Source organism: Tubulanus polymorphus, chromosome 6 (genome assembly GCF_964204645.1).
Source record: "Tubulanus polymorphus chromosome 6, tnTubPoly1.2, whole genome shotgun sequence".
Classification (NCBI taxonomy): Eukaryota; Metazoa; Nemertea; class Palaeonemertea; order Tubulaniformes; family Tubulanidae; genus Tubulanus; species Tubulanus polymorphus.
The window spans coordinates 18,348,681-18,375,277 of record NC_134030.1 but is presented as its reverse complement, the minus strand read 5'-3'; the positions used below and the strand labels follow the sequence as shown (position 1 = coordinate 18,375,277).

The following is a 26,597-nucleotide window of genomic DNA, read 5'->3' as shown; positions in this document are numbered from 1 at the left end:
GATATCGTACGGATCTCTTACACACGCGCACAAAAAAGCGCTCATTTGATTCAATCTCACTGATCACCAAATACCATCCGAACACGGATAATATCCGTCAGTCGCTTACAAAACACTGGAAGATAATCCAATCGAACGCGACTCTGAGAATAATATTCAAGGAACCTCCTAGAATACTATTTACACGCGGCAAAAATCTTAGAGACATTCTAGTCCGCGCGAGATGTGTGTAAGGCACACCACCATCTCAACCTCAATACCGTAATAATAGTCGGTTTTATGTGCTTCATACGAATCCTTCAATCAAGATTTATGCAAAATAAGGTGAAAACCGTTTAAATCAGTTTCCGTTCCGCTCATGTATAGACACTCTCAGGACTCGATATACAGCCGCTCGGACTGATGCTAAGGGCAGTCAATTTACTCCCGACGTGTCGTTTTATCAACATAACGCTATATCAATATTCGACAACCAAGGAATACCTGGTCGAATCGATACCGCCCGGCGGTCACACACAAAAAATCGCTTCAGATCACATCAGATCGATGATTTTAAGAACCTCCTCAATCCAAACAGATTGAAATATAGACGTAGTTGATACATACGCCGACAGATGATCGGTGCGATTACCCTCGCAACACCAACGGACCCTGTTTTGACAGGACGGAAAGTACTCTCCACACGAGACGAGGAAAGCCCGTCCCACCTTTGCACAAATCTAACATCCATATCGGTTCTCACCACTACCCGCCACCGTAAGGCCTCGAATGTGTTGCTGATACACACGCCATCTATCTGATTAGGCTATCAGCACTATTTGCAATGACTTGCAATATAATACAGTCATACACCGACGCCTGTTTACTATATATAAAAGAAACAACACAATGTGTACCTCACATTCTCAATATGAATTACTCGTTTTTATTTCTACTGTGAATGATATAATTGTTACATTGCTACACCCTCGTGAACTGGCTGCGTCACCCAGCCTCTAACGGTCTTACGGACCTAAATACAACTTTTTCTACTGTGGATATTTAAACTACATACTAATGTGTACATATTGCTACACCCTCGTGGAACTGGCTGTGTTGCCCAGCCTCTAACGGTCCAGCGGACCCAAACACCTTAACATAAATCAGTTTCCGTTCCGCTCATGTATAGACACTCTCAGGACTCGATATACAGCCGCTCGGACTGATGCTAAGGGCAGTCAATTTACTCCCGACGTGTCGTTTTATCAACATAACGCTATATCAATATTCGACAACCAAGGAATACCTGGTCGAATCGATACCGCCCGGCGGTCACACAAAAAATCGCTTCAGATCACATCAGATCGATGATTTTAAGAACCCCCTCAATCCAAACAGATTGAAATATAGACGTAGTTGATACATACGCCGACAGATGATCGGTGCGATTACCCTCGCAACACCAACGGACCCTGTTTTGACAGGACGGAAAGTAATCTCCACACGAGACGAGGAAAGCCCGTCCCACCTTTGCACAAATCTAACATCCATATCGGTTCTCACCACTACCCGCCACCGTAAGGCCTCGAATGTGTTGCTGATACACACGCCATCTATCTGATTAGGCTATCAGTACTATTTGCAATGACTTGCAATATAATACAGTCATACACCGACGCCGGTTTACTATATATAAAAGAAACAACACAATGTGTACCTCACATTCTCAATATGAATTACTCGTTTTTATTTCTACTGTGAATGATATAATTGTTACATTGCTACACCCTCGTGAACTGGCTGCATCACCCAGCCTCTAACGGTCTTACGGACCTAAATACAACTTTTTCTACTGTGGATATTTAAACTACATACTAATGTGTACATATTGCTACACCCTCGTGGAACTGGCTGTGTTGCCCAGCCTCTAACGGTCCAGCGGACCCAAACACCTTAACAGGAAGAAGAGCTGGTTCTGAAATAAAAACGTAACGATCACTATTAGAACTTTTAATCTTACTCGATACATGTAACACTTTATGATCTGGTCATCTACTCACCACCTATCTATCCGGGCGGGTTGGTTTCGTCAGCTCGTATTGGCAGCATTCAGATCCTGAGGAAGAAGAGCTCATCTGAAAAAATTGCAACTATCACCATCAGGATTTGACTCGATACATGAAACATTGTAGTCTGTGCAATACCTACAAATACCTACAATGTACAATGTAGTTCATTTCTAATGTGTTTAACCAATAGATGAGCAGTCTCTGTCCATCCCTGTGACAGACATTTGATATTTCATCACCGCCCTCTAATCCTGATCATGCAGAGTTTCACTTTCATGTTCAGATAGCCTTTACTTCCAAAACTGGTCTGTAACAATTACCTGGAATAAGACATTTTCAGAGTGTTTGTAGCAGCGCTTTCTAGAAGAGAGAATATTCATCACACATGTAGTAGAAATTGAAACTTCAATAACTCACCTTTATCAACCTACATCTTGTATTTAGTTGATCTTACATATATTCACAAGAGGTAAGTATAGATATTTTGTCTGATTTTACGGGAGATATGTACAAACACCTCTAGATGTGAAGATATACGTACCGGTAGTAAAACAGATCTATGGTACAATCTACACATAGTCCTGGCAGTGTGATTGTCTCTACAGAAATCACCTTCAATTTCTCTACGATCCTAGTGAAATCAAAACTGCAGTAACATCAGACACTCGCAGGTTCTTGGTGAATGGTACAGCGCCACGTAAAACAATAATGGCCGAACAACCAAGTGTCCCGTTTCATTGGGATCAATGAACTTACATTACACTAACTGTTATAATGCATCTTCGCTCTATAAACCGCGGTTCTCTACTAAAATCAATCCATTCTCCGCCATGCATAAAGTTTATAACAGATTTAAACATCTGCATCCATCAATTGATTTGAGAATTGAACACTGCATAAGACATATCAGTTTATATCATATTCTTTATATATTAGAATATTTATCGATTTTAAACTCAGAAAAATATGGAATCAACTCTATAAAATAGAAATTGTAGTTAGTTTTTAAATTGTGACTTATCCTCCACCAGAAAATGCTGTTCACTTGATTTTACCCCAGCTGCAGTTAACATAAGAACATCTCTATATGCCTATATAAATCCTTTTTATTTAAGCGAATAAAATAAGCACGTTACATTATTAGCAATTTCTAGCAGCACATTTTTACCAGCTTGGGGCCGGTTCCATAGTCGAGATTTAAGTCCAAAAGTGGTCCTTAAGTCCAAAAATCTTATGTTTTACAAAACTGTTTCAAATGAAATAAAAAGCACATTTTTTAACTTAAGATATATTGTTATATAGTTAAACTGTTAACTCGTTACATTGTATTTTAATCAAAATACAGTGATACAATGTAAGATTAAGGGATGAAAGAAATACCACTGATAATTCTGCAAAAAGTAATTACATGTACACCACTGAATGTATTTCTGCTCGATATAGTTACAAATTATATTTCAACTACGGTACACCAATTCAGTTTCACTGTTTTTAATCTCTACAATGTTACGCTTTACTGTGAAATAAATTGAAATTGAAATTGAATTTAAATTGATACACTTAGCTTCAGTTACTGTATTTAATCAACACTATAATTCAGTTACGCTGTATTTCAGCTATACTATAATTCAGTTATACTGTATTTCATCTAGGCTTAAATTCAGTTACACAATTACACTGTATAATATTTAAAAAAAAATGAATTTGGTCGTAGATTGACGGGCATATCTCGGTCTACTATCATGGGAAGGGAGGGGTGATGATAGTACCTCGAACCATCACCGTCAGAATCTATATACAGAAATTGACATACACACTCTATTGTAGATTCAAAAGAATTGTTTAGAACATGTTCCATGTTTAAAGTTGTCATAATTCTTAATTAGGAAAATATCGTTTAGTTGTCTTTCGTTCGTCCATAGGGAAGCTAATGCCAATACGAGAATGCTCTAATTCTTTCATTGAGGTTATTGACGTTTGATGTGATGCAGTCTTTTACCACAGTTAAGTCGCTACCCTGGCGGCAACTGATAAACAGGTATGATAGGTGCGGAAGATCTTTGATTAATTCGACAAATATATCGATATTATCCTTTGGATCAAACCTCACTTTGTGATAGTGGAACTTTAACCGACGAAGCGATGAGACGTTTTTAAGTGTTCGTAAAATGGCGATGTACTCTTCCGTTTTTTTAAGGAAGCTGTAAATACTGACTTCTCGCAGCTGATTTACCGCATCCGATGATAGATATCGAACAAGTGCATCGACATCGTCCTTTGACCGCAAATCTACTGCCAATACAGTCAGCCGCGGCAGTTGATCTAGAATGTGGCTCTTTTCAAAATCTTGTCCGCGACATGTGAAACGCTTTAATTCCTTCATTGAACTGACTTCTGTCGATTGATCTGTCATTACTTCATTTAGCACGAGCGCAATTCCTTTGATCTCTGCAGATTTCGATTCTTCATCGGAAAAATACTTTTCGAATGTTGAATTGTTTAGAAGATGTAAGCTTTTCAACCCCGCCATTAGGTTTGTTAGTTCTCCGTATATATTTTCGTCTTTATCGGGAGTTACCCAGAGATACAGATGCTTCAGGAACGGATACGATCTCTGAATGTTGCCTAAAAGTTTCGCAGTAGCCGCAGTTCTGATGAACAGAATTTCTTCTTTGTTTTGGGTGGAAGAATCACGACTTGTCAACTCTACTGCATCTTCAGATTCAATCACGTGACTCGTCTCAATCCATTCAGAATCGAGTTTCTTGTAACATACGTTACCGAAGTCGTTTAGATTAACGCACATGCACCAGTTTATACTGTTGCTCTCCTGACATAAAGTAAAGTACAGATTATTCTTGTCTATTGACTCGAGTGTATAGATTATCATACCCTGAAGACTAGTGTTACCCGCTATAGCTGTTTCTAATACGCGGTATTCATCAGCGTACTCTCCGCCGGGTTTCAGTTCGTTACTCATATATCTGAAATAAACTACCTCGATCGGGCATTGTTTGTGTTCGAGTATTTTTGCGAGTATGTTCATTTTCTTGAACATGCTATATCGATCTATAATCAACATTTTTCCCATGTAGTCAACTATTTCGTTAATGGCGTCGTCCGGACAGTCGGTTTCATCCAGGTAGATTGAAAACTGATCGGATAACCAAAAGCTTTCGGATTGGAGTTTGATAAAGCGTTCGTAATCGGGGATGAGCATCATTTCGATATCAAATAGTACGCTCCTTCTTTCCATGCGCCAGAAGTCATGCTCTAATATTAATGAATGTTTATCCATTAAAGTCTTGAACAGTTCACCGAGGCCGGGGTTACGCTTGTGACGATGCAGCAGCCCTGCCACGAATCTCGGGTATAATTCACCATATTTTTCAAGTTCGTCCGGTAGTTGTTCAAACGTGCATTTGTTCCAGGGTGTTTTCCAGGGTATTTCATTACTGTTGGTGAATTGCACGACCGAGTGTACCGCCGCCAGAAATTCCTGCACAGATTTATGTATGAACTGTAGCTGGACGGAGCTGTCTGATTTCCGTCGCGGCGACACCTCTTTGCACGTCAAAGCCGTCATCTTCGATTCGTCGAGTTTGAGACGATTTCCACTGAAGCTTTTATGACGCGCGATGAGCGTCTTATACGCGACTTGACAAATTTCTTTAAGCGCTTCCGAATTTTCGATGTCGTCGAAGAAACATTCCTTCGACAACTCGATACCCTTGCGTTTACTGATCAGAAAACATGTCAAATCGATGTAGATATCGGTGAGTTTTGGTGGTATCGTTATTTCTTCCTCGTTCATATACAGAAAACAAAACATATGTAGTATGAACGGGTTGTAGTAGATACTTTTAAATAAAAGTGGTGCTGCGTTTTTGAGGTTCTCGAATAGCTTATTTGCATCACACTGGGGGAATTTTCTCTTCATAATATCGATGACTTCTTCCTGTTTGAAGCCGCAAATGGATGCAATAATGAATTTTTGATCATTGACGATATCGGTGCCTCCGGACTCACGTGTTGTTATGACAATATGCGCTTCCGGTAATTCATAGGTCACTTGTACGATGTCTTCCTTCGCTTTATCGTTTTTCAACTCGTCGAAGCCGTCTAGCAAAAATATCGATTTTTTTTCATTTTCCAGTACGAATCTCTTAAAATCATCAATCGACAGGCCCTCTCCGATTTCCCGACTCAAAATATTTTTGTAAATGTAGGTATAAATACATGCGTTATCAGCGGGCAGAGCATTTAACGGTATATAGAATAACATACGGAACTTCTTTAGAAACGGTGATCGCTCCCATGACAACACTTGATTAACAATCTGTGTAGTTTTACCCATACCGGGTTCACCTACGAGGCACACGCGTTTCGCATCCTGCTCGTCATAAGTGAAAAGCTTCTCAAAATCATTGGGTAAAATCACTGACTGCTCCTCGCGTCTCTGTTTTCGGGGTCGAATTTTCGCGTGTTCTTTGGTGAAGATTTTGTTGAAATTGATGAATTCTTCGCTCCACCAAACCTCTTTGTAATTTTCAACATCGATCATTCGTTTGTATGTTTCTTTCAGACATTTCTGAATTGTAGCAACGTCTGTAAAAAAGATACAAATTTTGGCGATTTTTTGGAAGTATATGGTAGAAGATTTGGGCCACAAAATTTCCAATCGATTAAGAACAATTTTGCTTAAAACAAAATTTTCGATTTAATCGAAATCAAAATTCATGTTAATGTTGAATTAACGGCAAATATATCAAACAATAACAACTGATTCCACTGTGGATAAACTATTGATTCCACTGTGGATATAATGATTCCACATCATGTAATTTGTGCTGAATCATAAAACATTATTGTATAGTTTATTTTGGTTAATGATGAGTAGCCATCAACGGAATGTAATGGAAAGCCCTTACACCTAGGTACCCACAAAGTTTGGAGGGTACCCCTGAGGCGAATTTATCTCGTCAAATAAGAGTTGATTTTTAGTAAAATCGTCAAATCATCAAATCACATTGAGAGGTGATTCATACGATTTGAAGATGGTGGATTCACAGATCTTTTTCGAAAAACTGATATTAATGTCAAAACTGAAAGAGAAACCTGAAACTCATTCATAGGAAATAATATCTTAAAAACCGGCTGTTTCTTCTCAGCTGTTTAGAACAAGGCGTCAAATTCATCCTGTTGTGCAAATCTTATTTGATTAGATTACACGTGACTAGCAAATTATAATAAAGAAGTTTCCAGTTTCTTGGCGCCAATTTGTGGCGGTCCCTCGAGGTCCCCATTGTTGCGAAAATGGCGCCTAGAAACTGGAAACTTCTTTATTAGGAAAATCAAAATTACCTTTCAAGGAATGGATTAAGAAAGATTAGTACTAACCTAATTCATCGGGTTTAGGTTCATTCTCAGCTAATATAGAACCGGGCATCGACGGTTCACCTCGACCGGTTCTACTCCGCTCCGAGACCGTATCCGTCTTTTCTTTCAAACTTCCCTTCTGCGAGGCGACTGCGGAAAAAAGTTTTGAAAGTGTTCGTAATTTTCTCAACGCTGAGAAAAACACTTTAAGAACAATCAAAAAATTCAATCTTGAATATACCCCTTAAATATTGATGGAGATAATATGTCAAAGTCGAAACTTGGTGAAGCGCACAGCCAGAGTTTTAATGAATAAATACTAGAGGTGAGTGCCCTTTCGGCAACTTATATAGAATTCTACATTGTAAAAAAAACATAGGTTTTGCGGGGCACCTGTGTTCGGTCTGGTCCGTGGCCAACGAAAATCACCCGAAATGCCGTCGAAGATCTAATGGAGCGAAGATTCGCCGTGTTCAAATACATGTATAGAAAAGGAAATCATTTTTGCGAAAAAAATGCTTTGGGAGTGTTGATTACAAAATTAAAGCATACTCTACTGTATGTCACACCTACTCTCCGTGCGACGTTTTGGTCCGTAATTTCGTTAATAATAGGTTTATCTACCTTTATTATGCATCAATTTGTTCAGTGAGGAATTTGCATTCAGAAATAAACAACAATTTTCACTTAAGTTGTTTTTGTTTTCATTTATGAGCGATAGTTTACTCAGCATACGCTCGCGTAATGCTGAAAAATCCGCTCCGCGGACGCTCGGAAACGTTACAGTGACGTCATCACCTGCTCATTAGCATATCAAAATACAGTAGGTAGCGCCACGTGACGGGCCATAAAAGCCGTTTTTCAGCATTACGCGAGCGTATGCTAGGTAAACTATCGCTGATAGAAGAAAACACAAACAAATTTCTGCCAGTTCATGATTTATTTCTGAATGCAAATTCCTTACTGAACAAATTGATGCATAATATTTACAGATCAACCGATTATTAACGAAATTACGGACCAAAACGTCGCACGAAGAGCATGTGTGACAGACAGTAGTTTGTTTTATCTTTCATACGGCAATAAATCTTTCTGTATCGTCAGATATGTTATACGAACGGCTTTGTTTTTAACAGTTTAATAGACGGACGCCGGGCGCCAAAGGCGCCCGGGGGAGGTCCCTTTGGTAAACGCGTATATGTGGGTACTACGAAGTGTCTTCTTAACCGATTCTGACTAGCTGACAGTCAGAAAAAAATGACGTCACTTGACGTCCGGTTTGAAGTTCATGGGGAAATCGGAAGTAGAATTACGTCACGCTAAAATCCGGCATTCCACTAACTAAAATACGGTAACTTATGGATCGGGTTATTTCAGAATGTATTTATTTCATGAAATTTCGAACAAGATTGGGTTGATGAATAGTTTAACAATGAACCGCGTTGATCGATCGAGTTGAAAATAGCTGAAATTCCCTTAGCAACAGGGGCGAATTCATAATAACAAAACGCGGCCGCTGCCCGGTTCCACGCGGTTCGGCGCGCAGGTTCGAATCCCGGAGAATTACGCTCTCGCGCGCGCAGCTGTCATTCTCAGCGGCAGCACTGAAATACACTTTTTTAATCAAAAGTAACGACCCTAAGAACTGCGGTGAGAGTCGCGTTAGAGTCGTAAAATTTCTCGGCCAGCGCGGCGGCGGATCGGCACGGCGTAGTCTCGCTCTCGAGCAGCAGCAACATCGCGGTCGGCAAAAACATTAGTCTCCGCCCCTTCTTCACCAAATAAGGAATTCGGAACCGCTGGCCGCGTGCACTGCTTATTTTGAACCGTATTCCAGGCGGATTAAAAAGAAATGTATATTTTTCGCAAGAGAAATCAATTATTGTACTGACATTCGCATTTCCTGCTAATTCGAGTTTTTTCTAGCAGAAAATAATTTTCCGATTTGTGCGTTTCAACGCGTATTCGATTTTTTTTCTCTTTGAAGGTAATTAAGAAATGCGTTGTAATCTTCTCTCATCTTCCTTTTATTTCCAAATGGAGCTAATTTCTAAATTAACTAACAGGTCAAAATTCTTCAATATTGCAAAAACCCCTCTCAGTTCCCACCGAAATGTCATTGGTTACATTATGGTTTCACAAAGAGTTTTAAACCATTAAAAAATGACACTTTATCTAAATCGAAAGAATAATCTTTTTAGCAGACAGTGGTACCGAGACCTGATTTATAAGAAATTTTTCAAGTTTTTTTCTCGCAAAAATTAGAATATTAAATTTCATTTGATCTTATAATATAAGATTAAAGAATTATGAGGTTTGATTCATTTCTGAAATTTGGACTTATAATATATCAAGCCCAAATTTCAGAAATGAATCAAAACTTACAGTTACAGAGTTACAGTTTCATCTTCTTTCTTCCCACCCCTTAACTCGAGCATTGATTTTAAATTTTCCAAGTTTTGACTAAGTTGATTTAATTTCTTCATTAATTCATTGCTTTGGGCTCAACTACAGTACAATTTCAATATGGAATATTGGAGTTGATTCTCTTTCCAGTTTCATTAACAACATTTAAGTGTTCTTCTTGTCACTGACAATATGTTTTCGACTTCGTTACCCCGTACTTGAGGTTGTTTTCCCCAATCGCTATCATTTCTTACTATGAAAAATTGAATCAAGCTGTGACGAGGCGTCCGTCACTTAGATTTCATCTATTACATATTAAGCGCACAGCGAGCGCCGTAGGCGCGAGCTGGAAGCTCCTTAAGTTAATCGCGCGTAAGAAGCAAATTCAAATTTTCTATATTTTCTCCATACCGTCCTTCTCAAAAAGTGTAGTTTACATCCGGGACACATGGGCATTGGCTAAATCGCGGCAACGAAAATGACGGTCACGGACGGACTGTCGTCGAAACTTTCGGGCAACGTCGCGCGGGTAGTTTAAATACGTGAATGAAGGATTACAAAATGATTTTGTGTAATTTTCAGAATATTTACAAAGAATATTCACAAAATATTGTCAAAAAATGTTATTTTTAGTTCGTATTTCTCCTTAGAAACCGATTGGAAGACTGGATTCGAATCCCACAAAAAGCACAGTCCCCCTTAGCAACGGGTCGAATTTTTTAGAATAACAAGCGCGCCGGTTTCACAGCATCACTAAGGTTCGAGTCCCGGAGAATAACGCGCGCGGTCCGCGTGTTACAAAAAGAACGCCCCGCTACACACAAGTACTGAATAATCAACTCAAAATTTTGCCAATGCCGTGCGTTTTTTAACATATCCTATCTTTTTGTGTCTTTTACTCCCGTTTTTCAAACGTTATTCCCCTTTTCTGTGTCGAGTAAAACTCGTATAACGCTAATCCGGTATTTTAAATACCGTTGTTCCATTAATTCCGTACCCATGCAACCCGTTGTAATACTTAGGAAGACATCTTTAGTGTAAAACATATAAAACTATTGAAGCCATGATCGAGATTTAGGTAGAAATCTGACGGTTTTTAACTACAGAAAAATTTATCCTCGTGTAATCAATAAAAACAATAGGCTCTCAATATGTAATCAACATTCCCAAACTCCCACGTTGTTTCTCGCAGAAAATGATTTTCATTTTTTGAAATTTGATCACGGGTCCATTAATTCGCTCAAAGATCTATGATATTTTGTGTTATCTTCTTTGTCACGCCAAACACCGGGTACCTTCCAACCTACGTTTTTTACAATGCAGAACTTGGGAACAAATTTCTTGTGCAAAACAAACTATTGAAGCCGTGAAGATTTAATGTAGAACGTACTGACGACACAGAACGATTTATTCACGCATGAACGATAACAAAAACAGGCTTTCAGTTTCAATTTGTAATCAAGATTCCCAAAGTATATTTTTTTCGCAAAAATGAAATTCTTTTCTATTGATCACGGCGAACCATCGCTCATAGCGGATCTTCGATATTTTGGGCGATTTTCTTTGGCCACGGGCCACGCCGAACACAGTCACACTCACAGGTGACTTCTTCAACAAAACCTATGTTTTTTTTTACAATGTAGAATTCTATGACTGAAGAGGCACTGGCTCGCCTTTATAAGCGCACAGCGAGCGCCGAAGGCGCGAGCTGGAAGCTCCTTAAGTTAATCGCACGTATGAGGCAAATTCAAATTTTCAATATTTCTCCATACCGTCCTTCTCAAAAAGTGTAGTTTACATCCGGGACACATGGGCATTGGCTAAATCGCGGCGACGAAAATGACGGTCACGGAAGGACTTTCGTCGAAACTTGCGGGCCGCGTCGCGCGGGTAGTTTTAATACGTGAATGAAGGATAACAAAATGATTTTGTGTAATTTTCAGAATATTTACAAAGAATATTCACAAAATATTGTCAAAAAATGTTATTTTTAGTTCGTATTTCTCCGTAGAAACCGATTGGAAGACTGGATTCGAATCCCACGAAAAGCACAGTCCCTTAGCAACGGGTCGAATTTTTTTAGAATAACAAGAGCGCCGGTTTCACAGCATCACTAAGGGTCGAGTCCCGGAGAATAAGGCGCGCGCGCGGTCTGCGTGTTACAAAATGACCGTCCCGCTCCACACAAGTACTGAATAATTAACTCACAATTTTGCCAATCCCTAGGAGTAAAATGCCGCGTTTTTTAACATATCTTATCTTTATGTGTCTTCTACTCCCGTTTTTCAAACGATATTCCCCTTTTCCGTTTCGAGTAAAAATCCGTATTTAAAATACCGTTGTTCCATTAATTAAGTACCCATGCAACCCGTTGTAATACTTAGGAACAAATCTTTAGTGTAAAACATATAAAACTATTTATTTTCGTGTAATCGATAAAACAATGGCTCTCAATATGAAATCAACATTCCCAACCCACGTTGTTTTTCGCAGAAAATGATTTTTTCTTAAATTTAATCGCGGGTCCCTTCATTCGCTCGAAGGTCTATCATATGTTGGGTGATTTAAAAAAAAAATTTAATCACGGGTCCCTTTATTCACTCGAAGGTCTATCGTATTTTGGGTGACTTTCTTTGGTCACGCCACCGGGTGCCTTTCTTCAGCAAAACCAATGTAGAACTTGCGGGAACAAATTTATTGTGTAAAACATATAAAACTGTTAAAGCCGTTCGAAGAACATATCTGACGAAACAGAAGGATTTATTGTCGTATGAAAGATAAAACAAACAAGGCTTTCAATTTGTAATCAACACTCCCAAAGCATGTTTTTTCGCAAAAAATGAATTCCTTTTCTATACATGTATTTGATCACGGCGAATCTTCGCTCAAATGGATCTTCGACATTTTGGGTGATTTTCTTTGGCCACGGACCACATCGAACACAGGTGCCCCTGCGAAACCTATGTTTTTTTACAATGTAGAATTCTATATAAGTTGCCGAAAGGGCACTCGCCTCTATTTATTCATTAAAACTTAAGACTGGCTTTGCGCTTCACCAAGTTTCGACTTTGACATATTATGTTTTACACAAGAAATTTGTTCCCAAGTTCTACATTGCAAAAATGTAGGTTTTGCTGAAGGAAGGCACCCGGTGGCGTGACCAAAGAAAATCACCCAAAATATGATAAACCTTCGAGCGAATTAAGGGACCCGTGATTAAATCAAAAAGAAATCATTTTCTGCGAAAAACAACGTGGGAGTTTGGGAATGTTGATTACATATTGAGAGCCTATTGTTTTTATCGATTACACGAGAATAAATTTTTCTGTAGTTAAAAAACGTCAGATTTCTACATTAAATCTTATGGCTTCAATAGTTTTATATGTTTTACACTAAAGATTTGTTCCTAAGTATTACAACGGGTTGCATGGGTTCGGAATTAATGGAACAACGGTATTTTAAATACGGATTATAGCGTATACGTATTTTACTCGAAGCGGAAAAGGTGAATAACGTTTGAAAAACGAGAGTAAAAAAAAGATACGATATGTTAAAAAACGAACGGCATTTTACTCCCAGGGATTGGCAAAATTTTGAGTTAATTATTCAGTACTTGTGTGGAGCGGGACGGTCATTTTGTAACACGCGGACCGCGCGCGCGTTATTCTCCGGGACTCGACCCTTAGTGATGCTGTGAAACCGGCGCGCTTGTTATTCTAAAAAATTCGACCCGTTGCTAAGGGACTGTGCTTTTTGTGGGATTCGAATCCAGTCTTCCAATCGGTTTCTACGGAGGAATACGAACTAAAAATAACATTTTTTGACAATATATTGTGTACATTCTTTGTAAATATTCTGAAATTACACAAAATCATTTTGTTATCCTTCATTCGCGTAACAAACTAACCGCGTGACGCGGCCCGCTAGTTTCGACGAAAGTCCGTCCCTGACCGTCATTTTCGTCGCCGCGATTTAGCCAATGCCCATGTGTCCCGGATGTAAACTACACTTTTTGAGGGTAAGCGATTTTTTCTACCGGCCACAGTTAGGTTTCGCACTGCGCATGTTCTGAATATACCGGAAGTAAACAAACCGTGACGTACGCGGAAGTAAAGCACATGGCTAGTCAAATCAATTACAGTGTCAATAGGTATACGTTATTCTGCGATGATAAAATCGAAATTTTAAGGTTAAAATCCGAAAAGATTTCCGATCCGTTTCCTTCTATGACAGGATGTAAATATTAAGACAAAAAATAAAATGGAATTCAGCATATATAATGAATTTAATGTGTTTATTTCTTATCATGAATTTAAGTGTTTATTTCTTTACTTAGTACAGTACTGCTTGCAGAAAATACATTTCCAATCAAAATTTAGAATTATCTTTCGGTTTAAAGTATGAGGTAGACACACCACATGGTACCATTGATAGCAATAGTTGCATTCCTCCTAGAAAAGAAATAACAGAACTGTATATTGATATTGATTAATGTTCATTAATACTGGCACTAAAATTAAAAAGGATTGCATTATAATGAACTTTGAATTTAATAACTATAAGGTCGAGGGCCTACCTGATTCATTAACTAGTGCAGCGGCTGATGTCCAACGATGTGAATTTGCATTTACTGTTGAAATATGGGTCGTGTCAGTACCTTGAAGAACACTGCCAGCATGCTGTTGAATACACATATGTAATTGAATGAAATTTGTTAAACAATAATCAATAATATTGAAATTAAACAAATCAATCCTACCAAAATAGTCAGCACGCCACAACTATGCCCATCAAGTTGTTTCTGGTGAGGCGGTTCGATTATGGACCATTCAATATCATCAATGTCATGTCTACCAAGGGCTGTGGCTCAGTAAGTCAAGTAAGACCTTACATTGAGATGAGAAATAGTTTGGAAATTATACATAATACATTGACATCGATAGAGAATAACGCAGTTTTCATAATGATTTCTTACTTAATATTCTTCAGTGCTTGAGCTTTTTTAAAATCAGATGCTCCAAACGGATCAAGGTAGACGATTTCATAGTTTTTGGGCTTGATCATCTAATATGAATAAAAAAATGCATTATTTCTAAATACTTAATATTTGACAAATAAATACCGAAATTATCAAATAATTATAATTCTACTTACAACCAGAACCCAATGATTACTATCCTTGTTGTAGCCGCCAATGATCATAATATATTTGTTTTCAAAATTTATCTAGTAATCAAATAGATTTTATGAGGAGTCTCAAGAGTAAATGAAAAACGAGAAAAGTTATCAAAGTACTACATACTTTCTTGAATAGACTATATTTGTATCGTGATTTGTTTCCTGCGACAATCGGGGTTATTATATAAGAATCAATAACCGTACAGTCATACATACTTTTTTCAGCTTCAAGGGCTAGGGCCATGTTTAGGAATTTAATTTTAAGGACCGCAATCCCTCATCGGTCAAGAGATGACTACCAGATTTGGCAACTACTGTTCTGAGTATTGGATCTTCCTTTTTGTCCAAAATACATTTGACATGAAAAAAACATCATTTGTGGCACACGTATTTCATGTAGAAGAAAGAGAGAAAAAGAATTAATTTCAATTGCGACTTACATGTGCTGAACTTTACTTCCGCGTACGTCACGGTTTGTTAACTTCCGGTATATTCAGAACATGCGCAGAGCGAAACCTAACTGTGGCCGGTAGAAAAAATCGCTTACCCTTTTTGAGAAGGACGGTATGGAGAAATGGCATCAGACCACAATTAGGTTAGTAGCTCGAAGATGCGTAGGGCCGGACCCCAAAAATAGTACCTAGAGTGAAGAAGAGGTCCCCCATAAATGTTGCCATAATTTCTGCAAATGGGATAGGTAACGAAATTCGGTTATATGTATGAAATCCATTGATCCTGAGAGACAGATTGCAGGTGCGGATCCAGACCGTATTAGCCGTATTGCCCAATACGGTCTAGAATTTTTAAGTGCCCTTCGAAATTTCACCGGCAATATTTTTGACGGCATTATTTCAGCAAGTTCCGCTAATTCCGTGTCCGTAATCCGGGCATAATTATAAAATTAATCGGTTAGTATATACTGCTGCCGAGAAAGTGAGGAGAGATAATCATATTTGTAAAGCCTTTAATCATGATAAATTAAAAAGGGCACTTTCCTTTTGCAAGGGGCACTCATGCTTTAGATGAGGGCACCTTGTCCTTCCTTGCCTTTTCAGGGAGGGCTAAAGGGGCACTCGTACTTTAGAAGAGGGCACTATACGCGGAAAATGTTGAAGAAAAGGGCACTTTTTTGCCTAATTTTTAAAATTTTAGGGGCACTTTTGGTTTGGCAGATGGCACACGACATAAGGATAAATGTGAAGACGAGGCAATTTTTGCCGATTGTTAACAATGAAGGGACACTTAGCCGTATTCTGTATAATTGTTAAGGGGCACTTTTAAAGATTATAGGGGCACTAGGCGAAGTTGACGACAACCATTCTTTCATGGGTTCGCCAGCTTCATTTTTTATCCGCATGTGTTGAAATCTTGTCTCGTTATTCGTTAATTCTGGATTGCTCTGCTAGCCTCTAGAAGCCCTCTAAAAGCCTTTAAATGGTACCATATTTTCAAAATTTTCTGGGGGTGGGCCCCCAGACCGCCCTCTAAGGACTTCGCACCTTCGGCGCTCGCATTGACCTGGATACTGGGTGTGCCCTAAGATCAGAAAGGTGCCCTTAAATTTCCTTCCAATACTGTCTACCCATCCCCCTAGATCCGCCCCTGGATTGATGATGAAATAAGGGATTCCCTGGACTTTTTTTGCTTGGAGTAAGGGTACCAAACACGGTGGGGGATTCCCTTAGATATTTAGCTCGGATGTACTGGCATACCTGTTCTGGGATACCCCTCTTTTCTAAAGGTTTGATTATTTCAAAAGTTAGGTTGGGCATGTGGGGCGAAAACCACTTAGCGTAGCTAAGATGCTGGCCTATGAGCGATAAGCAGGATTTCCCCTGAATTTACGCGCTTATATATGAACTAAACTCTCGAATTTCTTGTTTTTACTATAGGATATAGAAGATTTTGGAATAGTGGTCTGAGCTCAAATATTGAAAATTTGAATTTGCCTCATACGCGCGATTAACTTAAGGAGCTTCCAGCTCGCGCCTTCGGCGCTCGCTGTGCGCTTAATATGTAATAGATGAAATCTAAGTGACGGACGCTTCGTCACCGCAGCTTGATTTAATTTTTCATACTAAGATTAAGAAATCATAACGATTCGAAAACAACCTCGTTCACGTATGGAGTGTAACAAAAACACTCAAAATAATGTCACTGACTAAACGAACACCGAGATAATTGATTTTTGTCAATGAAACTGGAAAGAAACTCTTGAAGACTATGAATTTTATTTCGATATTGAAATTGTTCTGTAGATTTGGGCCCCGAGCATTAAATTATTGAAGAAACTGCTAAAAAGATTACTATTTCGATTTAGATTGTATCAGGAATTTTTTAATGGTTTAAACCACTTTGTAAAACCCGAAATGTAAAAACCGACATTATGGTGAAACTGAGACGGTTTGCAATAGTGAAGAATTTGACCTGGTGTTAATTTAGAAATTAGCTCCATTCGAAAAGTAAATGAAGACGAGAAAAAAATGAAAGACACGTTGAAACGCATCAATCGCATAATTTTTTTCTGCCAGAAAAAAAATCGAAAATTAGAAGCAGTAAAATTGAAATGTCAAATACAAAAATTGATTTCTCTCGCGAAAAATATTTATTTGTTTCTAATTCTCGGGGAATGTCGAGTACCGAGAATCTACGGCTCAATATTAATAGTGCACGTGGCCAGCGGTACCGAATTCTTTATTTGGTGAAAGAAGGGGCGGAGACTAATGTTTTTGCCGACCGCGATGTCGCTGCTCCTCGGAGCGAGACCGTGGCGTGCCGATCCATCCGCGAGCCGCCGAGCTGCCGTGAAATTTTAAGCAAATCGTACGGCAACGCGACTCATCGCAGTTTTAGGGTCATTATATTTGATAAATGATTACATATTTCAGCGCTGCGGCTGGGGTTGACTGTCGCACGCGCGCGCGAGAGCGTAATTCTCCGGGATTCGAGCCTGCGATGGCTGAACCGGGCCCCGGCGCGTGGTTTGTTTATCATGAATTCGCTTCCGTTGCTAAGGGAATTTCAGCTATTTTGAACTCGTTCGATCGACGCGGTTCATTGTTAAACTATTCAAAGACCCAATCTTGGACTAAATTTCCAGATCCAAAAGTTGCCGGATTTTAGTTACTTTGCTGCCGGATTTTAGCGTGACGTAATTCTACTTCCGATTTCCCCATGAACTTCAAACCGGACGTACTCTGACGTCATTTTTTTCTGACTTTGTCAGTAAGTCAGAATCGGTTAAGAAGACACTTTCTAGAATCCACATATACGCGTTTATCAAAGGGACGTCCTCGGCTATGAACTATAATATCTCTGGAATAACTAGAATATTTCTGAAGACTGGTGCGACCGCTCTGTGATAAGATTAGGTGAAATGTCTGTGTGTAAAATACACCCCGAATGTATATCGACCCGTTTATGAAGGCAGAAAATGAAAAATACAAAACAGCTACCAGTGACCTTGACCATTGACTGACTGGAATCTAATAAGTCATCCTCACGGATAACCCATCTACAGAATTCACTCAGTTATCTTAAACTGTTTACTGAGTTAGAGCCCGGCAATGAAATTTACAAAATGGCTTCCTATGACCTTGACCTTGGCCTTACATGACCCAAAATCTTATCAGTTACTAACCTCATCTATAGTACATCTAGGGCATGGAAACCACTGCGGACAGACGGAAAGACGAAAGTGAATACAGTATGCCCCCATCGAAAACGTGCGCCGGGGCATCAGGGTTCCATATAGTACAACGCAATTGTTGAATAAAGAAGTTTCCAGTTTCTAGGCGCCATTTTGTGGCGGTCCCTCGAGGTCCCTATTGTTGCGATAATTTGCGCTCATTTTTAAAACATAAGTTTAGATTGAATATCATATAGTTCTGCAGTCCCGTGCTCGACGAAATCAATTTATACACCATTTTAAAGGAAATGAAATGCAGATATTTGCTGGCGATTCTTGGAATTTTTGAACTCAACAATTGAGAACAGTGACGATGTGAAACCAAGGACCGCATATCTAAACCGTGCGTAAAAGAAATCGCAATATTTATTATCTTAATATTAAGTATCTCTTCAAGCTATATTTCCTATTTTCACAGAGGTTAAAGAGGGTTATTTGCAGTTTAAGCCTGCGTTAAAATCTTTTGAATATCTTACCTGACGACTGATCTGTACCCGCTTGAGTTTGAGATTATGCGCAAAAGGGGTCAAGAATATCTGGGTTTGAAATAATGGGTTTAGGTGCTAGGGCACGGAAACCACAGCGGACAGACGGACCGACGCACGGACAGACGGGCGGACAGACGAGAGTGACAACGCGTTGTAGGGGCGTAAAATGCATGATAAGACTTTGGCAGCTGGGTAACTTTTGAATAGCTTTGTGAAAATGAATTTGAAGTGTACTACTGATCATGGCGATTAGAAGATAAGGACATGCTGAGATTCCTTCGCCCTATATCAACACTTTTTGACACAGGTTTGACGACAATACATTTGATTTTGTAGGATTATTGATGTTTAAAGTTTCAAAATGAATACAACTTACAGCAATTACATGAACACGGCTCACTTCTAAACAGCACTGCAAATAGAAAATTATACAAAATTTTATTCTACAGTTACTGAATATTAATCTTTATCAGCTTATATATAGAACTCACAGCAAAAACAGTGACACAGTTCATCTGAGGAGGCATCCTCATTATCATCAGTAGATCCACCTGGTTCATTCGCAACTGGTCTTAACGGCACTGCAAATGAAAAATAATACAGCACTTCATTGTACCTGACTGATAATCTTCATCAGTTTGAAAGAAGGTATAGAAAGTTGTGAGTTCTGTTTAGGGAAAATGTTCTTGAAGCCACAGGAACACAGTTCATATGAGTGCGGGTTTAGCAAAGTTTTTTTGCGGGCAAATTTCCGCTAGAAGTGTGGAAGGATTTAGCAAAACAAATGCGCAACTAGATTATCATAAAAGCATGCTACAGTGTCAAAGACAGTCAAGTATCATATACCAATCTAATAATTTCGTATTCATAAGGAAAATACTGTTACTAAAGTAGTTATCTTCCTTACCTTGTGCAGGATCCACTGTATCATTAGCAACAGGCTTTTTGCGGAAAGAAGGGACTGAAAACAAACGACAACAAAAGAACAGATTGATATGGTATTTCATTTTGATCTGATGGTCTTTTTCTATGGAAATTTAGCAATAATAAACACATAGTTCATTGCCCTCGATGCAGCAATTCCAACTAAACAATATTTATCATAAGGTTTTCTATACAAACACAGTTAACTGGAAAACAAAATATAATATAATCGTCTTATTTTACTGTAACTTAATGATACGTTTTGTTTTGATGATGTGCAGTTCATAAAATGTACATACACAAACGTTTGTTAATACTCAACCCAACCTTGAATTCAATTTCAAGTACTCTTTCATCACTACCGTACATATTTACAAATGGAAAGTGAATACTTTTGAATAGACCCTCGAATCCCTCCAGCCTTGTAAACCATTTTGCAATCTTAAGCATAACGTATATGAATTTTTACAAAACTTACAATTTCCACATCTACACATTTGATCATTAGGTTTTCTGCACCGCACTGTCAATTAGAAATAATACAATATTCTGATTCTGCAGTTTGTCTGTACTGTTTTTTAGATTAAATGATGGTTTTAGGTAAAACTTACAGCAGCCACAAAGACACAGTATAAACAGTATTATCAGAGTCAGTAATATCAGTATACCGATTACAGCACCAAACACTATTCCTCCATTCCATTCATCTGGAACTAAGCACAATCGATTTAAATGAATCAGCAATTTGGTAATCACAATAGATGATTTCATACAACTGCCGTCAACCTCGATATAGGTTCAAAGCCCAATTCAAGGCGAGTGATTTTGAAAAGTACAGACACAGAAGATTTTCTAGTGATCTGAGTAAATCATTTGAATGTTCAGATTCAGATCAAATCCATCCAGTTGTGGCCCGGAATCTTACCTGGTTCATCAGTTGGACCGGCGTGATGATAACCAGCGACATTAATGACCCTTTCATTGATACCATCAGCCAAACACTGCCCTCTATAGTCAGTTGTGGTACTATTTACGATAGGTATCGTTATATTCCACTGAGAGTTTGATAGTTTTTGAACGACAGCTGGAGGGTCACAGGTAACTTGTTGAGTCAATGGGTTACTATTAACTGTTACAATATACGCTGCATTTGTTTCATTTTCACTGGATTTCTTGTAAACTGGTGCAGCAAAATCTGATTGAAAAAACAAAAAAGTGAAAATTGTTACAAATATCCGACCTAGCAGAGTCTGAACCCTTGTTATAGTAGAACCATCATCCTCTGCAGGGAGTCGGACCTGATGTTATCGCGAGACTCTGCCACGTTTCTCCCTCGGCAGGGATTCGAACCTGATGACATCTTGAGACTCTGCCACGTTCCTCCCTCACAGGGAGTCAAACCTGATGTTATCGTGACATGTTCAGGGTGGATAGGTCTATTAGAGTGAGTGGTTTGTACCCATTGCAAGGAAAACTGCTTAAACCCAATGCAAACTTCTAAAGAAGATATTTTCAGAGAGATTTCTCAAATTCGACAAATTAAACTGTTACTTACAATGAACAATGATTGGATTAAATTGTCGAGGTTCTGGAAACGTAAGGTTCTCCTTTACAGCACATCGAAATGACGTTCCATTGTGCAGTTTGAAATTAGCTTTGAACTTGTACGTCGTGTCAAAGCCTTTTAAGTTCCCTCTGAGAAGTACTTTACGAGGTTGTGGATCAGGAATTGGCTGCCATTGTTCAGAACCTATTCTCTTTTGTTGGTATATCACTGTAGGATCGGGCCTCCCACCTTCTGTTCTACAAATATATTCTACAACTTCTCCTTCAGTTCTAATGTCAGGCTGTCCAGTGAAAGTACCTCGTGTTTGAATTTCATCAGGAAAATCTGAAAAAAGAAAGGTGTACATGTATTTAATGGATATCATTTTTTATTATTGATTATTAATTATTATAGATTATGTTTAATTTATCATTGATATGTTTTATTTTTGTTTTTTTCACAATTTTACTGAAAAAGTTTTAACCTCATATCAACAAATATTCGTTCATGGAACACTTTGCTTATTCGTCTCAATATAAAACCATATGAAAGGTGTTCCAATAGGTACAAGGGCGGATCCAAGGGTAGGTGCAGGGGCCGTTTGAACGCCCCTGAAAATTTTAAGTTGCCTCAATATGAACCTAGGTGTTCCAGTAGGTAATACAGGCGCGGATCCAAGGGGACGCACGCCCCTGAAAAAGTCAAGTTGCCCTGAAATTTTACGGGAAAATGAAAATAAATGCCCACGGGCCAAGAGGTTTACCACAGCCTTATGAAATGCTCGACATAATTGAACGTATATCAGAAAACGAAAAAGCCAACGGCACACGAGCGTATTTTTTCGCCCGATCTTGCTACTAAGGGAGGTAAAAAGGGAGATAAAATTAAAATCCTGCCACTTGTCACTTTTCCAAAAATGAGCTGATGAGAAACGAGGATATTTCTAAATACGCATTATTATTGTTATGCGGGCAAACCGGGCGATTGAGTCGTGTGCCCCTACGAGTAAATTCAGTCCCAGTCAAATAGATGAACAGAGTCACGAAACCACGGCAGAGCCGCCGTTACTCTTCACCGTGAAACCCGCCAGTAAGCTAAAACCGAGTTGGTCGTACCGCAGCCGTGACGATGCGGTGAGGAAACCGTCATGATGATATGTAAGCAAATCGCTCTTTTATATCCACCAAGATGCGTGTTCATCGACGGGATCGCTGAGGACTAGCAGTGGTTTAACACACACAATGACGTTTATATATATCCTAAACAATACTAGTTCCCCTGTCGGTGTTTTCTATATGCAAATAAGTATTGCGTAAAATTCATCGGCATATTCATACGCACGTTTTAGTCACCAAAATAAGCCCTGGTGCACCAAATATCAATTTTAGAAAGCAAGATGTTTTCAAATTGATATTTCTATTCATACAATATAGATTTAGAATACAAGTTTGGCAAAGAAAATGTGTTACTAAATAGAGTATCGACGGGACTCCGTAGCAGGTGCGCGTAGATCTGATTGGTTGTTGCGATGCATAGGGAACCCCGTAAATGAGGAATCTACGTCAAAACGTCATAGATGTAGGTCATCGGATGTTTATGCCATAAAACCGAGGATCTGAAAAATCTGCCGTCAAAAATATCGTTTTCGGCAGAAATCTTTGAGGAATCGAAAGCTACGAATCCGGTTCTTTGCATGCTGCTAGGCGCTCATGTCATGAACCGTTTTTGCTCATACAAATCGGCACCACTACTGGCATAAACAAAAGTACCACCAAAACGCGGACGCACCCGCTCAAAAGTGACAGCATAGGTAAACCAAAAATTAAACAGATACCTTGAAAAGTTTAAAAATTCATAAGCTTATTTTCTTTATTTCCATAAGTGAGTTTATGTTTTCTGATTAGTTTTGCCCTTCCCTTTCAGTGCTGACTAATTAATCCCCTATAGTGCTGGAGATATTTTGAACATTTTGAAAAATTCCACCCTAGTGTGTTGAATAACGGGAATACCACATAGTGCGTCTACACAGTAGCGCGATGTATCGTTAGTTACTGATATTTCACTATATTTGTCAGGTGCTGCCATATTCAAGAGATAATTACTAATTACTAATGACATCAATACACCACAGTGCGGTGTACTAGCAAAATCCATCACCGATTTATACACTGCATTGCGGTGTAGACGCGCTGAAAGGGATTTATACCGTATTTTGGGGATGAATCCGTCCCTGCATCAAACTCTATAGATATAATCTGTTTCTAGAAGGTTAGATTTGACATAGCAAATAAACACATGCATAAATACTCATTGCGAGTTTCTTACATGAAATATCAAAACGAAAGGATATGAAATCATTGTAAAAGTGTTATCCAAGTAACTCCTAAATCTCTAACTGTGGTTTCAACAAATTGCTCAAACTACACGAAAGACGAACGATAAAAAAAATAATATTTTTTAACTTACACGTAACGTCCATTTTTGTTTCATAAAATATTTGATTTTGAAGTGGTCTCGGTAGTATTAAACCATTGTATCTACTCAATTTACATTGAATCAATGTTGCATGCATCATTAGATTAAACCGCATCTGATTCCTGTTGATAACTCCATCTTTCACCGGAGTATTTACGCCTTGATCATATATTTTTACAATTTCTGTTGATCCTTCAGTAAATCCATCAGCGTACCATTTTACTTTGATGTTTGGATTACCGATCTTACTAGTGGCTTCACAAGTACAAGCCAGCGATTGGAATTCATGCAGTTTACACGGGTTTTCATTTATCTTTATACCTATAATGAGAATGATATAAAACAAATCTTAAGTTTTCCTATTTCCTTCAGTTTGAATCGATTAATGCTGAATTGAATGCACCGGAAGGTTAGGCCTACTCGCATCCAAAGTTATTTTTAACTAATTATTGATTTATTTTCATAGAACTATATAAAATACAAGTACGAAACTAAGCATTTATGTATGTACATTACAAGATTTTAACACTCTAATACAATAACCAAATTATAATTATAGTCTATGATGGACAGCCCAAGAAGCCTAGAGGCTGTAACTCTAGCAGTGTGGACTGCCCATGCGTGAGGGGCCATTTGAATTATCATACGCATGGAATAATTTAAGCAGTGGATGTATTTGAAGGATAGTGGTAACTGTCACCGAAGCCAGTAATTTATTTCTATATTTTTTCTTTGCGCGATGGTTCAGTTGTATTTTGAAGAAAAAAATAGATTATCACATGACCATTTTATTTACGAGAACAATCGAGTTTCCGCCAATACTCACTAATTACATCTGATTTGTAGATTTCACTTTCTTTCGTTCCTGCTGAATTAATGGCTACACATTTATACTGTTTTCCAGCCTCCAGTTCAAAAACCCAAACTGTTGATGATGCTGTAGGTATTGGAGTCCAGGTGCCTCCTGCTCCACTGTTCACTTGTAGCTGGAATTCTACACCAGTCGCTGTAGAGCTGCTCTGTTTACAGGTAATACTAACAGTTTTACCTTCCTTCGACAGTAATACACGTGTACCCGGTAATACATTCACACTGTCCAGTACAACTCCATCAGGTGCTGAAATATCAAATACACAATATACGTAATATTCTTTTACCCGGTAATACATTCACACTGTCCAGTACAACTCCATCAGGTGCTGAAATATCAAATACACAATATACGGACCGGACGCTGCAGTTTAAAAGTAGTTCATCATTTTAACTCACCAGTATTTCTCTTATTTCGTACCGATACAGCTTCTGAATGGAACGAGATTGTCAGCAGTAGAATTACATCGATTACCAACCAGATCCAGTTCTTCATCTTCAATGCGTTACCTTTAGACTAGAGTAAATGAAAACGGCCCAGAATTAATATATGAAAATACTTTATTACTATCTAAAGTTCAACAACCAGTTTTTATCGGTTGTTTTCATTTTACGTAATCTATTCCCTAAATACATGTTATCTTATATGTTATATCATTCTTTCTTGTAGAGTAGTTTCTATTATCCGCCAATCAATATTAGTCACCTTAATATAACGAACCTTATTTAAGATATGATTTAACTATACACAATTTAGTGTTCTTTGAACAAATACTCGCGCAATCTTTCTACTAAGGGAGGTAAAAAGGGAGATAAAATTAAAATCCTGCCCCTTGTCACTTATTCAAAAAAGAGCTGATGAGAAACAAAGAGCTGATGAGAAACAAGGGTATTTCTAAATACGCATTATTATTGTTATTATTGAAAAATTTGAAACATATGTAAATACGTCATGTACTTCTTTGTACATAGTGTTCTCGACCCAAAAGGGTGCATTAATAAAAGTGTATCATGGTTACTGATTCTGTGCATCAAAATACGAACGAGTGAAATAGACCTATGATCTCTCTTCAGGTGTAACAAGGATTTAGTAATAGTAATTTCGTCCTTTAACACACTGAACAACTAAATACACCAAAAAATATTAAGAAGGCATTCTATTTAAGGCGGGACAAGGTCAACTCTCAAGGTGATACGCACACGCCACGTCGTCAGGGCACCTTTTTAGGCCTGATTTCTATCGGTGATGAATATCGCCTAATTGTAGGCCTACAAAAATCAACAGAAATTTATCAGCTTTATTACCATTTTTCGTTAACAAAAAGTACCTTGTTGGTTTCTTTCACTTTCTCTCGCTACGTCGTTAGCTGCGCCAGGCGTCAACTCTTCCGAAACAATATTTCGTCAGAGTGCGCCTGCGCAACTGTGATGTCATGAATAATAAAAATCACGTGGTGTGGCGCAATGCCGTCATCTCTGCCCAATCGGAGATCTCGGTATATCACTTTTTGTGTGTGAAAACAAAGAGACTGCTGATTAGATGACACATTGTGTTGGATTTCAGTCAGAGTGTTGCCTTACTTTACTTTCACAAC

General features: G+C 38.5%; 1 protein-coding gene across 2 annotated transcripts; it reads right to left on the bottom strand.

Moving 5' to 3' along the window:
- Window positions 1-1,651: 1,651 nt before the first annotated feature.
- Window positions 1,652-26,419, bottom strand: LOC141906642 (uncharacterized). Of its 2 annotated transcripts, none has more exons than XM_074795917.1 (15): window positions 26,331-26,419; window positions 25,402-25,519; window positions 24,959-25,249; window positions 24,124-24,453; window positions 21,667-22,002; window positions 21,037-21,306; window positions 20,723-20,824; window positions 20,590-20,634; window positions 20,095-20,148; window positions 19,679-19,768; window positions 19,564-19,599; window positions 7,449-7,577; window positions 2,198-6,656; window positions 2,040-2,114; window positions 1,652-1,954 (listed from the first exon to the last, which is right to left on the bottom strand). In XM_074795917.1, the coding sequence occupies exons 2-13, from the start codon at window positions 25,496-25,498 to the stop codon at window positions 3,976-3,978; spliced, it is 4,461 nt and encodes a 1,486-aa protein (XP_074652018.1). In that variant the 5' UTR covers window positions 25,499-25,519; window positions 26,331-26,419; the 3' UTR covers window positions 1,652-1,954; window positions 2,040-2,114; window positions 2,198-3,975. The 2 variants fall into 2 exon arrangements, with proteins under 2 accessions (XP_074652018.1, XP_074652017.1); XM_074795916.1 differs by having other exon boundaries at window positions 26,308-26,371.
- Between the last annotated feature and the right edge of the window lie 178 nt (window positions 26,420-26,597).